The sequence below is a fragment of the Trachypithecus francoisi genome, unplaced genomic scaffold, assembly GCF_009764315.1.
Source record: "Trachypithecus francoisi isolate TF-2019V2 unplaced genomic scaffold, Tfra_2.0 Lachesis_group14, whole genome shotgun sequence".
Classification (NCBI taxonomy): domain Eukaryota; kingdom Metazoa; phylum Chordata; class Mammalia; order Primates; family Cercopithecidae; genus Trachypithecus; species Trachypithecus francoisi.
This window is the reverse complement of record NW_022681459.1, coordinates 30,990,668-31,003,807: the sequence shown is the minus strand read 5'-3', so window position 1 is coordinate 31,003,807 and position 13,140 is coordinate 30,990,668. Positions and strand designations below refer to the sequence as shown.

General features: G+C 61.0%; 1 protein-coding gene and 1 long non-coding RNA gene across 3 annotated transcripts in view; one reads left to right on the top strand and one right to left on the bottom strand.

Moving 5' to 3' along the window:
* COL18A1 (collagen type XVIII alpha 1 chain) overlaps window positions 1–11,950 on the bottom strand; it is a 104,057-nt gene extending 92,107 nt beyond the window's left edge. For both annotated transcript variants that reach the window (XM_033232632.1, XM_033232633.1), the window contains exons 1-2: window positions 11,816–11,950; window positions 11,594–11,688 (exon numbers count right to left, since the gene is read on the bottom strand). In XM_033232632.1, the coding sequence (XP_033088523.1) occupies window positions 11,594–11,688; window positions 11,816–11,826 (106 nt within the window). In that variant the 5' untranslated portion in view covers window positions 11,827–11,950. The remainder of the gene's footprint in view (window positions 1–11,593; window positions 11,689–11,815) is intronic.
* LOC117095873 lies at window positions 6,146–9,639 on the top strand. The gene is made up of 4 exons (XR_004442220.1): window positions 6,146–6,503; window positions 8,509–8,608; window positions 8,941–9,032; window positions 9,406–9,639. It is a non-coding gene; the product is annotated as an uncharacterized LOC117095873 (long non-coding RNA).
* Window positions 11,951–13,140: the final 1,190 nt, after the last annotated feature.

Genomic DNA, 13,140 nt, shown 5'->3' with positions numbered 1-13,140 from the left:
AGGAGGCGGAGCTTGCAGTGAGCTGAGATCCGGGCACTGCACTCCAGCCTGGGCGACAGAGCGAGACTCCGTCTCAAAAAAAAAAAAAAGACGTAAAGAATCCCACAAGGCCCTGACAAGCCAGGAGGTGAGTCCACGTGAAATACAAAAACCAACAGGCTCTGGCAGCGACAGGGGGAGCTGCTCCGGGGGAATCTGGGCGGGCTCTCTGGGATCCCAGCACCACCTTTGGAAAGATCATTCTCCAAAACACACGTTATCTGGATAGCAACCCACCATGACCAAAAGCAACCAAGAACACTAACACTCCAAAAACCCCTTTAACAAAACTAACTTAGGGAACTAGAATTATTTCTGCTGAAAACAGAAGGGCAAAGATCAAATTAGCTGCTTCCAAATATCTGAAAACTCACGGAGCAAGAAAACACACCTGACACTGAAAGCGCCCTCACTCTCCCGAGAGCAAGACCAGCTTGCAATTCAGACGAGGGAATGCAGAACGAAGGAACGGAAGAGTTGTCAGGGGCAGGGGCTGGGGCTGCGGATAAAAGACCCAGCCAAAGTGAGCTGTGCTGCTTTCAGTCAAGTGGGAGAGTAGAGGCTGCACCTCTGGAGTTCAACTAGAAACCGTGTGCTAGTCAGCATGCAGCTCCAATCTGACTAATATTTAGCACCTGCTGGGCCTAAGCTGGAACCTAAGAGAAGCCGGGTGACTGGGTCACAGAGGACAGACCTAAAGCACCAAAAACAGACCTGAGGGCCTGCTTGGCACGCACCTGGTCAGCTTTTCTTTATGAAAACCCCCAACACACTATGCCCGCCTGGCTGTGTGAGCACCACCCAGGGCTCCACCCGGCATCAGTTCTCCCCTCGGCTGCAGCACCAGGCACTGGGCTGGACGGCACTTTCCAGGACTGCTTGTAGCGCTCACACCTCTCTGAAGGCCAGGCAAGGCGTGAACCCCAGGCCCCCAGCCGGCGTCTGATCAATGGCACCACCGGCACTTTCCTGTCCGGGGCCTGCCCAGTCTGCCTGCCGCACCCCTGCCCTCAACTCCACACTGCGCTGGCTCCCACCCGCATCCATCTTCCGGAAGGGGGGCTCCATTCACAGCCCCACTCTGCCACCCCTGCGCGTGGTTCTGCCCCTCCTCCTGCCCCACCCATGGCAGCCGGCCCTGAGCCCCGAGCCCCAGGCGTCCAGCTCCTGGCTGCTGCCCCGGGCCTATTGGGAGGTCATCCTGGGGACCTGATGACCAGAGGTTCCACTGACAATCAGGAGAGTCCGAAGGCCGAGGACTCATCTGTAAGTCCCGACAGAGCCCACAGCCTGGGGTGGCCCTGGGTGTGCAGGAAGTGCCCACATTCTGACCCCCAGCAGCCCAGAGGGTCCTGCTGAGGCTCAGAACACATCCAAGGCTTCCTGCCCCACGGAGTGGTCCCAAACAGGTGAGAGACCCTTATTCCCATGGTTACTAACGCCTCCCTTTCTGCGAACCAACACCACACCGCGCTGCCACCTCTGGCTGCTGGGACAGGTCAGTCAGTGTCTTAAAGCAACACAGGCGTCTCTCGGATCTCAGGAGACTGGAAGTCAGAAGTCACGGTGCCCAGAGGGGTCCTCTGGAGGCTCCAGGGGAACCCACTTCCTGCTAATGTTCTCCCCAGCCCCCGCCCGTGGCTCCGCCTCCACCATCCCCTCCTCTCCCTGTCTTTGCTTCTTCTCTATAAGGACCCTTGTGACGACGTGGGGCCCACCCGATAATCCAGGGTCATCCCCACCTGATCCTGAGCCTCATCCCACACACAGGCCACACGCACGGGTCCCACAGGCCGGGGTGGTCAGCTCGGGGTCGGTATTCAGCCTTCTACGTGTGTGATCGGAAGTGGAAGCATAAATGTGGGTTTTGGGTTTTGTTTCTTAAGTTCGGAGATGTTAGCGTCCATCTGTCTGCCCTCTCACTGGCGGGCAGGGCTGTTTTCCGGTCTGGGAGGCTGGCTGTCCGTGAGGCCCTCAGGCCACGTGCCCAGAGTGTAGCTGTCAGCAGGGGCCAGGCCGGGGCAGAGTCGGCTGCACGGTCCCCGTCTTGCCTGCAGGAGGCCACCCAGGTCTGTTTAAAGTGTCAGACGTCTCCGGTGTTGGCGCGACAGGCTGAATTGGGACAGGTGGTTTTCCTGGTTTCCAAACCTCCCACAACATTCTTAGTCATTTTCACAATAGAAACATGTGACTAGCAACCTGAGTATCCCAAATTCTGAGCAGGTCGGGCTGGAGCCCATTCCTTTGGGGGTGAAGTCTCATTTCAGCTGGGAAACAGGGATGTCCTGGCTGCCCTGAGGGGATCCGAGACCCCGCATCAAGATGTGCCCCCGAAAGGGAGACAGGGCTGAGATGCCAGGACCCAAGACAGATCAGAGGTCAGCACCAACACAGCCTGCCTCTTCCCCCTCCTCCCCTTCCTCCTCCTCCTCCTAAGGACCGAGGCTGAGAGCAGAGATAGTTCAGGTGCACACGGGCTTGGAGAGGGTAAGCTGTTTAGCTGAAATGAGAATTTATACTAGAAGATGCCTCCCAGCTCCATGGACCAGCTCACTCCATAAGGCTCCTGCCCCTGAAGGTCTGCCACCTCCCTCAGCACCCCTCCAATCCCACACCTAGGGAATTTCCTGGGAACCCGCCTTTTAAGCCCTCTCCATCCTCCACTCTGCCTCTGTCCTCTGCAAAGGCCCAGGCACAAGTGCTGGGCATGGCTGGCGGGGCCTTTGCTTCCCTCAGTGCCCGGGGACAAGGATGTGCAGGACTGGCGGAGGGACCCCGGGGTTAGCTCGGATGGGATCCATGGACACTTCCTTCTTTCTGGCTGGAAGGGTGAGGTGATAACAGAAAGGAAGCGGATGTTCTCTGATCTCCTCAGAGGCGGCACGTGAGGCTCAACTTTACAAAGCACAGACGCCTGCCTAGGGGAACCGCCTCTTTACAAGAAAGCTCCTCGCAGGGGCAAAAGAGGCCCAGCTTTCTCTGAAGTCTCCTGACAGCCGAGGGGTCTTAGCAGGAGATTTTAGAAAATGCTCCCGCCCAGTAACGAAATCCGGCAGCAGAGGAGGCGGGTGTTCCCCGGGTCCCCGTGACAGGGGCGCTGAAGCCTGTCAGAGTGCAGGCGCCCTGGCCTGCGGACACAAGGGGGGCTGGAGGAGGTCGGGGTGGCTGCCCTCCCTCATACACATCGTTGTGGGCAGGCACAGCGTGGGGCTGAGTAAGCAGCAGCACAAACCTGCGTCTGGTCACAGGGACCCATTTTACTCATGGTGCACACCAGTCCCTCCTATGCGGCTCTGCCCTAAGGGCGGGGATGGAGCCCTCTCCACCATGGAGCCCCCCGCAGAGCCTCAGGACCAGCTGGCCTCAGAGGGCTGTCAGCAGGACCCATCCCAGGAAGCCTATGTGTGATGTCCCATCCTTCCTGTATGGCCCCATGACCATCCCCAGGCACAGATTAGAGACCAAGACACAGAGAGGGTAAGCAGCCTGCCTGTGGCCACACAGCACTCAGGGTCACAGCCTGAGCTCTCAGTCATCACACTAGATGGCATCCCACTCCTGAGGGCAAAGAGGACCACAGACGATGGCCAGGCTTCCTGACAGTTTAGCCATTACTGTGAGAAGCATCTCTAACTCCATATCCATAAAGGCAGAGTCAAGACGCTAACAGTTGACAGGTGCCACGTGCCTCTCCACAGGCACTGACGCCTCAAGCACCTTCTCGTGCAGGACCCCCACTGCCCCTCAGCAGACCTGTGCTGCAGATGAGCAAAGTGGCAGGGCCAGCTCCACTGTCGGTGTGCCTGGGCCGCAGGCCCCTGAGCTCTGCTGGCCATTCCAGGGTCCCACCTCTAAAGGGACCAGAAAAATGAGGAAAAACAACTCTACACATTAAGAAATATACCCCATGGCTGGGCATGGGGGCTCACGCCTGGAATCCCAGCACTTTGGGAGGCCGAGGCAGGTGGACCCCTTGAGGTCGGGAGTTTGAGACCAGACTGGCCAACACGGCAAAACTCTGTCTACTAAAAAAAAAAAAAAAAAAAAAAAAAAATGCCAGGTGTGGTGGTGCACCCTTGTAGTCCCAGCTACTCAGGAGGCTGAAACAGCAGAATTGCTTAAGCCCGGGAGATGGAGATTGCAGTGAGCCGAGGTCACGCCACGGCACTCCAGCCTGGGCGACAGAGCCAGACTCCGTCTCAAAAAAAAAAAAAAATCAAATCCCCAGTTAAAGGCTAACCATAAACAATAAAAGTACGCAAAATAGGACATACAGAGCTGAAAGCATCAACAGACAAAAAGCAATGGGGAAAGAGAATGCACCTTCAGGGAAGTGGGCACGAGCCGCAAACCCAGCATTCCCGGAGAAGCACGACAGCCCGAGTGCGTGCAAACATTCCCCACACGGCGAACTCCACAGCCCGAGTGGATGAAAATGTTCGCCCGCACGGCAACGGGGACTCACAAAACAGAACTCTGAGATGACACTTTCCATCAACCAAATTAACAAGGTTTTTTAAAAGACAGGACCCAGCCTGGCCATTAGGGCTGCAGAGCTGCGTGTAAATGAACGTCGCCCATGAGAAGTGAGGCCCTCCCCTCTCCTGCAGGTCCCCGACCACTGCCCCCCTCCACTCAGCCCTGACTCTGGCTGGGGTGGCACCCAAGATAAGAGCCGTGAGACGACGAAGCCCTCGCCTACGTCAGCGATAAGGGTGCGCTGTTCCCTGTCACTGCTTGTTCACGGTGCCGGGCCCTCCACAGCCTGCGTCAGCGATAAGGGCGCGCTGTTCCCTGTGTCTGCTCATTCACAGCACCGGGCCCTCCAGACTGTGGGCGTCCGAGGCTCACTGTGGTGTTTCCTTCCCCTGTCTTGGGCAGGTATGGCCTCTCACACACAGAGGTGCTCAAAAATGCACACAGGAAAAAGAATCAAAGGCCAGAAGGACGAAGAACAGTGGCTGGGCTCTCCCAGAGCAGCTGGTGGGGGCCTCACCGCCCATCAGCCCACAGCCCTGGGCTCTGAGGTCCTCCACTGATGCCAGCCCCCAACCCCACTGGCCTCTTTAGCCCCAAAACATGGAGGAAGTCACAGACACTGGTTCCGTGGGGTCACCTGGCATCGGGGAAGGCAGAGTCACTGCAGACAATGTCCTGCCCCCTGGATAACACCCTGCATTGGCAGCTGCAGGGCTGGGGCTTCACCGCAGGCCCACGGAGGTCCTGGGGCGCTACCCCTGTCTCTCTCCCATGCCCCTCCCTGCCACAGCGAAAGGCCCGACGTCCCGCCCAGCAGCGGCGTCCATGTGAATCGAGTGATTCCTCCCAAAACAAAGTCTCCCACTGTCTAAGTTGAAACATGGAAGGGAGGTCTCTCTCGGTCCTCGAGGCTGTGGGGTGTGTGGACTCGGGCCTGCCCAGGTGCGTCCAGAAGAGGCCTCTGGAGCAGCCGAATCAGAGGCTCTCCTGAGCCCTCAAGCTCCGGGCCTGGAGATGCCAGACCTGGTGAAGCCGCCACCAAGACGGGCTGCTGGCCCAGGAGCTATGTCCAGCCTGGCATTCTCATCGGTTCATGTCACCCCAAAACAGAGAGTGCCTCTCCTGCCCCAGGAGCAGCTGTGCTGGCAGGTTCTCTGCAGACAGAGGAGTCCGAGCTGCTGAAACTTGATGCTATCTCAAAATCTCTAAGCGCAGATTCCAAAAAGGCCTAACTGCGGCGTATGTTGAAGCTGCTCAATGGAACGGTGGGAAAATACAAAAGCAAGGACTTCAGACCAAAAATAAATGAGCAAACGAACAAACAAACAGCTGGGGGGTGGGTGCGAGTTCCACCACTGTAACCCATCACGCTCTTTCCTCCTGCTGCTCCCACTGGCCTTCCTGCCTGTGGCTCTGGCCCAATGTCTATCCATGGGTACTCACCACAGGGGTCAGTCCTCACCCTCAGTGTCCATCCATGGGCACTCCCCGCAGGGTCAGCCCTCACCCCCGGTCAGTGCCTGGCCCCAGCACCAGCGTGTGCCCACTCACAGGCCTGCTGGCCTTCTGGAGGACGGCATGGTGACAGCCAAACCACCATCCAGCCTGGTGCTGGTGCCTGCCCTGCCCTGCCCATCACATGGCCCCGGTGGGAACGAGGGGCCCCATAGGGGATCAGCCCCAAGGTGGAGAGGTGACCCCGTCTGCCAGCATGAAATGCCAGAAAGTGGCAGAAAGATGCGAGGGCTTGAGAATAGTTCCCCTTTCCACAGCTCTTGTGGAAGAAGCCAGAACAGCCGTGCCGGGGCTTGCCTGCGCGGGAGGAGCTGTGGAGGGAAGGCAAGGCTCCCGGAGGCATGGGGTACAGACACTTCCCCTGCAGCCTCCACATTTCATCTGACTCAGCGCATCCGAGATCAAAAGCTCCCCGACAGCCCTTCTACAGAGGCCCAAACCTGCCATCTCAAACATTACCGCCAAGGCCGGTAAGCGCCGCTCCCTCATTCTCTGTGGCCCTGGGCAGCACCAGGGGACAACACAGATCAGCTCCCTGCCTGGGCTGGCTGTCTTCTCACGTGGCACGGGGTCTGGCACAAAGACACAGTCTGTGGAATGTGGCTTTTACACAGTTGCCAGCAGCCGCTCATAGAACCCCTCGAAGAAGCAGCCACTCCCGCCCTGGGGTTAAGGAGGGGGAACTGAGGCAGCAAGGCTGGTGATAGCCACTGGCTGTGGAACAGGGTCTGCGCTCAGGCACCAGATGGCAGGGCCTCACTTGCCTGGCACTCTGCTGCCTTGGACAGGTCCTTGCCTGTGACCACCTGGTGCTGGGCTCTGGCCTGTGACTGCCCAGTGCTGGCCCTGGCAAGGCTCCCAGGAGGCGGGGCTCAGTGGCCCAGTCATTCTGGGCAGGTGCCTGGGCCTCAAAAAGGGCCCCAGACCCCAAACTTTCAGGCCTGAGTGGCTTCAGATGATAGAAGCACCCAAGCCCAGAGGCCACAGAGCACCCCACAGTGCCCCAAACTGCTTTCAGGATCTTCATGGGCCACAGTATTTCAAAATGTACCAAATGTCATCATCGTATAAGGGCACCCAACATGTATTTTAGTTTCCCAGGATTCTGTCCCTGCCCTGCACAGCACCACATGAGGGAACATCTGTCTCAGGCCCTGTGCTGTCCACCGCTGGCTGGCCACTGAAATCTCGCCATGGGGTTTGGCCCAGCCAGGCCTATCATCTTTTTCTCTGACAGGCACCTGCTAACAGACAGCCCGGAGGGTGGCAGCTCTGACTGGCCCTGGCAGGCACTGGGGTGGCCCCTTCTCCGCATGGTCCAGTGCCCCATGCCAGGGGTGGGGTGAGGGCCATGGCCAGCCCCTCCAGACACAGCCCCAGCCTGGGGGCTGTTCTCAGCCATAGCCAGCTTTCTCCCCGCCAGCCTCTGCACCTGACCCCTGAGCACTGGTGGGGAGCCAGTGCCGGGCACAAAGGCCCCGTTGGCTGGCACACCCTCCTCTGCAGGCCTGGGGCTGAGAGAGGAAGAGACTTGCTAGAGGTTTCAGGTGTCACCCCACCCCATCCCCCACAGCTGTGAGGTTCTCTGGATCCCTGGGCTTCACCTAGAGAGTTCCAGGGGGGACCAGGAGGGGTCTCCAGCATACGCTCCACAGCAGACCCAGGAGAGTCTCCAACATACGCTCCCCAGCAGACCCAGGAGGGTCTCCAGCATACGCTCCACAGCAGACCCAGGAGGGTCTCCAGCATACGCTCCCCAGCAGACCAGGAGGGTCTCCAGCATACGCTCCCCAGCAGACCAGGAGGGTCTCCAACATACGCTCCACAGCAGACCCAGGAGGGTCTCCAACATACGCTCCCCAGCAGACCAGGAGGGTCTCCAGCATACGCTCCCCAGCAGGCCCAGGAGGGTCTCCTTCCTGAGCAGACCCAGGAGGTCTCCTTCCTGAGCAGACCCAGGAGGGTCTCCTTCCTGAGCAGAAGCAGGCACCCCCTGCCCCCACACAGTGAGTGAGGGTGGGAGGGTGTTGTGGGGGCCCCTCTCTGAGCTGCCTGCATATCCCCTGTCCCCACACGGGGAGGGGCAGGCGGGGAGGGTGTTGTGGGGGCCCCTCTCTCTGGGCTGCCTGCATATCCCCTGTCCCCACACAGGGAGGGGCAGGCAGGGAGGGTGTTGTGGGGGCCCCTCTCTCTGGCTGCCTGCATATCCCCTGTCCCCACACAGGGAGGGGCAGGCAGGGAGGGTGTTGGGGGGCCCCTCTCTCTGGGCTGCCTGCATATCCCCTGTCCCCACACGGGGAGGGACAGGCAGGGAGGGTGTTGTGGGGGCCCCTCTCTCTGGGCTGCCTGCATACCCCCTGTCCCCACACGGGGGGGGGCGGGCGGGGAGGGTGTTGTGGGGGACCCTCTCTCTGGGCTGCCTGCAGGCTGCAGCTTCTACCCCAACCCAGCCCATCCTCTACTGTCCGTCCTCAGCAATCAAGAGCTGCTCCCAGGGCAGTGGTGCTATTGCTCATACCACAGGTTCCCCTGGTACTCCCGGGGCCCAGAGAACTCAGCCTTTCCCACAATCCAGGTGAAGACAGAACAAGGCACTCTAAGGGAGAAAGAGTTTGTGTGGATGCATCATGACTACGTGAGAATCACACATCTGCGGGGTGCATGTGTGTGTGCATGTACACAGGTGTGCCCCCGCACTTGTGTGTGACTGGGAATGTGCACCTGTGTGCACAATTGTGCATGCCCATGTATGCGTGTGCCTTGCACTTTTAAATGGAGCAGCAGCGGGTGAGGTGGGGCTCTCCCGGACTGGCCCCCAGTGTCTGGCGCCTGCACTCTGGAGCAGGGCGGTTCACTCCTTCTAGGTTTTCCTGCAGAGGATTTCCCCCACTCTGCTTTCATTTATAGGAAAACAGGAGTACCCTGAAAAACAAGTTTTGCTGAAATTCAAAACTATCTTCCAAAGTCCCTGCATCTGAATCCTGAAGACTCCCCAGTGGGTGAGCCGAGGAATAAGACCACCTTCTATGGGAGGGTCTCTCCCGTTACCTAGGTGCTGTGTGCCCTGGGCTGAGCCACACCAATGGAAGCCAGGTCACTGAAGCCCAATCCCCGCAGGGCTTCAGGGGGAATGGGGAGTGAGGTGCAGGGACGCTGCCTTGTACCCACACACTGGGCTCTGTGCTCACCACCAAACAGGAGGAGGTCCTAGTGGTGAGCAGGGGCAGGATATGCACCTTCTGGGAGCTGCAGGGGGGCGAGGGGAGAGCTTGATGCAGTGGTGGAGTGTAGGAGAGGCTCAGAGACAAGGCGACTCATGAGACCAGGCTCCTGGCATGGCCATGGGCATCAGCAACTGCTCCTCTTCCTCAGCCCCATTCTGACTCTGAAGCACTGACTACAAGCACCTCCCGGGGACCATGGACATGTCGCACACACGAATTCACCAGAGGAGAAACTGCAGGTAAGACTGCAGCACCTGATTGCTGGGTGGCAATCAGGTGGTCAAGTGAGCACCGAGCCAGCAGGTTCCTGATTACAGGAAAGGCACAAACACCATTCAAAAACCTCAGCATCACAGCGACCAATCCTGACACAAAAAAGCAAAAGACTTTTCTAGGGGTCAAGTGCAGCACAGAGACACGGAAAGATGCATCATTCTTGGCCAGAAAAAAAAAATGTGCAAATGAGCAAACCGGGCCTCAGGCCTTCAACTCTCCAGGGTGCTTTTTAACTTTTGAGAACAACTCAAACCCATGCCAGAGTCAGCATTTCAGACACATTAGCCCTTCTCCAATAACCCCTAAAGGGGGCGACTGTTTTCCCATTTCACTGGGACTTGGTCCTGTAGGGACTGGAACCTGGGCTGCAGGTGGCCTGGAGCCTGAGTTCTCTCCGGATTGGGGGAGGGGTGTGTGGGCAGCATCCAGGCCCCTCTCCGGGCCTGCTTCCGCTTCAGCCTCCAGGACACCCGCCTTCCACATTCCATTAGACACCTCCAAGGGGCCTTCCTGCCCCAGAGTGCTTGAGGCTGGGGCAGGCCCAGGACAGAAGAGGAACGCACAGCCCATTCCCATTTGGTGAAGGGTAACTTTCCCAGCTGAGGTCTGCACTGACTTTACACCCACTCTTAGATCTCAAGATTGCATCTCACCAAAGTTCGCATAACAGTTTTTGTTTTTTCTATTAAAAGGCAAAATCCATCACCTTTTACATCTCCTCCTTGATAACATTTCATAAGCTCGGGGCTTGGGCCCCAGCGTCTTTCCTTTCCTTTCCTTTGTCCCTGTGCGATTTTAAACGTCCCGCCCAGGGATCCCTGGTCTGGGCCCTGTGGGCGCTGGCGGCCCGGCTCAGAGGGCAGCTCTGCAGCCTGATTAATGGCCCCGAGCGACCCTGGGCCGCGGTAGGGATGGAGCCGCGTGAGCTCGCACGGCCTTTCTCCGCCAGTGTTCACCCCCTACAGTTCACACAGTAAATGAGGAATTATCTACGACTCAACAAGCAGGTGTTTTCAATACATCTACTTACAAGGTAGCTACGGTTTTGAAAGGTCTATGCGACTATTTAACCTGGTGACTAACTCGATTGGAAACAATGAAACAAATTATTACAAGAATCCAGACGACATCCCTCCCTCCCTCCCCCTTTCCTGCTTCCTCACCCGCTGTAGCAAGCAGATGGGGAGTCGAGTCAGAGGCAGGGGCTGGCTGCGTGGACCCCCGGGTGGGATCCCACCCGCGACAAGGCACCCAGGCCCTTTGGGCGGGGCTCCCCGGGGTCAGCGTCCCCACCGCCTACCCTGGGCCTCTGCTGGGCTGGCTGGAGGCAGGAGGACCCGGCCAGCAGCGTGGTGGGGAACTGGGTCCTGGGGTTGGCGGCAGGAAGGTCCCCACGGGGCCCCGTGCACAGTTTGCCGCGCACGGGAAACGGCGAGGCCGGCAGGGCAGCGGCTTCTGGGCATTGTTCTCGGGCCGCGCGGCGCTCGGTGGCATCAAAGGGGACCGCGCAACCCGACACCGCGGCGGACGCGGGGACAGAGGCCTGAGGGCGGCGGGGACAGAGGCGCACAAGGCCCGGCCCGCGGCGAGGAGCCTGGGAGCCCGCGCGGCTTCGCTTCAACAGGTTGGAAACGCGGAGACGACGCCCCGCGCTCCACCGTCTTCCGCCCGCGGTCAATCCCGGGACCCGGCGCTGCGGGGACGAGGCCGTGACGGCGACACAGGCCGCGTCTCCCGAGACCCCGCGGCCCCGCCCCGAGCCCTCCCGGCACCGACGGCCCCGCCGGCCGCGGGGGTTGGGTCACCGCGCGTGGACTCCGGCCGCTCGCACCGCGCACCCCGCCCGGCCCGGACCCCGCGGGGAGAATGAATGGGCGGGACTCCGGCAACCCCGCCCCGCCCGCTCCGTCCGGCTCCGGCGCCTCCTGCGCGCGTGGGCAGGGCCGGGGCTGAACCCAGAGCGGCCGGGGCGGGGGTGAGCGAGCCGGGCGGGGACCCCAGCCACGGCGGCGAGGCCGGCGGGGACCGGCGTGAACCTTCCCGTCCAGCCCGGGTCTTACCTGACTCCACGGAGGCCGCGCAGACCCAGAGCAGCAGGAGCAGGGGCGCGCGCACGTCCAGGAGGCGCCGCCGCCGCGGCCACAGCCAGGGACACCTGCGCGGGACAGACACGGGTCAGGGCCCCGCACACCTCCGCCGACCCCCGTCGGTCCCCGCAGCCCCCGCCGGTCCGCAGCCGCACCTGGGCGCCCCCCGACCCCTGCCCGCAGCCCCAGCCGCACCTCGGCGCCATGCTCTCCCCGGGACCGTCAGCGCCGCGGGATGCTGCCTCCTCCACCGCGGTGCACCCGCTCGGACCGCCGCGCTCCAGCCGCCGCCGCGGAGAGGCCGGGCAGGGGGCGGGCAGGGGCCGGGCAGCGGGCGGGCGCGGGGCGGGGACGGGCGGGGGGCGGAGCGACGAGCCGGGCCAGGCCAGGGGAGGGGAGAGCGGGGCGGGCGCCGCCGCGGGCCTGAGGCTGCGAGGACGGGGCGGGCTGGGACCCGGGGGCGGCGGGACGGGCGAGGGCGGACCGGGACGCGCCCCGCCCCCAGGGAGCTGCCCGAGGCTGAGACCCAGCGTAGGGTCCGGGGGCTGCCCTGCGAGGAAGCCTAGGTTTACGCGGAAGTGACCACCGCTGCCCGCCGGGCTACGACCCCAGCCCCTGAGGCCGGTGGGGCAGCGGGAAGGAGGGAGATTTGAATAAAACATTCACCGCGGGGCGGGGGGACATGATGGAGGAAGAAGCCTGCACCTCCTGCCCCGCAAAGCCCCTGCAGGATCCTGTCCTGGCTGCACGGAGGGACGCGAGACAGGAGGGGCGTGCGAGGGCCAGCTCTGTCCCCAGGTCCCCCTGTCCCGAGGACCCGGCCCAGCAGAGCCCCTTCCTTCCCAGTTCCCAGGCTCCTCCTCCCTCTCAGGTGAAGACCCTGTTTCCATTTCTGCAGGGCCAGCATCCTGAGCCCCACCTGCCGGCCCTGAGTGCCTTCCTCCCGGCAGCTGTGCCCCCACCCCACCGACCGCTCCCTGCAACCAGAGAGCCCTCACTCACACCAGCAACCCCCTACCACGCACCTGCTCCCTCCCGGTGTGCACAAAACTCATGGCACTGACTTGACAGCTTTCTCTAAAACCCTGATTCCACCTTGGCCCATCCACACTGTCCCTTCCCAGCCAGGGCTCATCTATGCCTGGACCAAGCAGCATAGTCTCCTGTCTCCCTGGTCTACCCACACGTGACCCCATCCATCCTCTGAAGCAGCCCCAGGAGGAAGCCGGGACTTCACACTTCTACTGCCCGGCCCTCTGGGCCCTCCTCTCTGGGCTTGCTTGCCAGGGTCCTCCCAACCTGACCACTGCCTCCCACCTCCTCTCCACTCCTGTGGCTTTCCCGCCGCAGCTGCACGGCCTGCTTGGGATTCTCCTCTGCTGGCATCATCGCTGCCTGCCTCAGCCTTCCCAGGCCCAGTCCTGCCCAGTCTCACCCCTTCCCACCCATCCACCTGGCCAGGTCCCCACCAGCATCTGGCTTCAAACCTGGAGTCCTTCTCTGAGTGCTTGTGGTCCTCT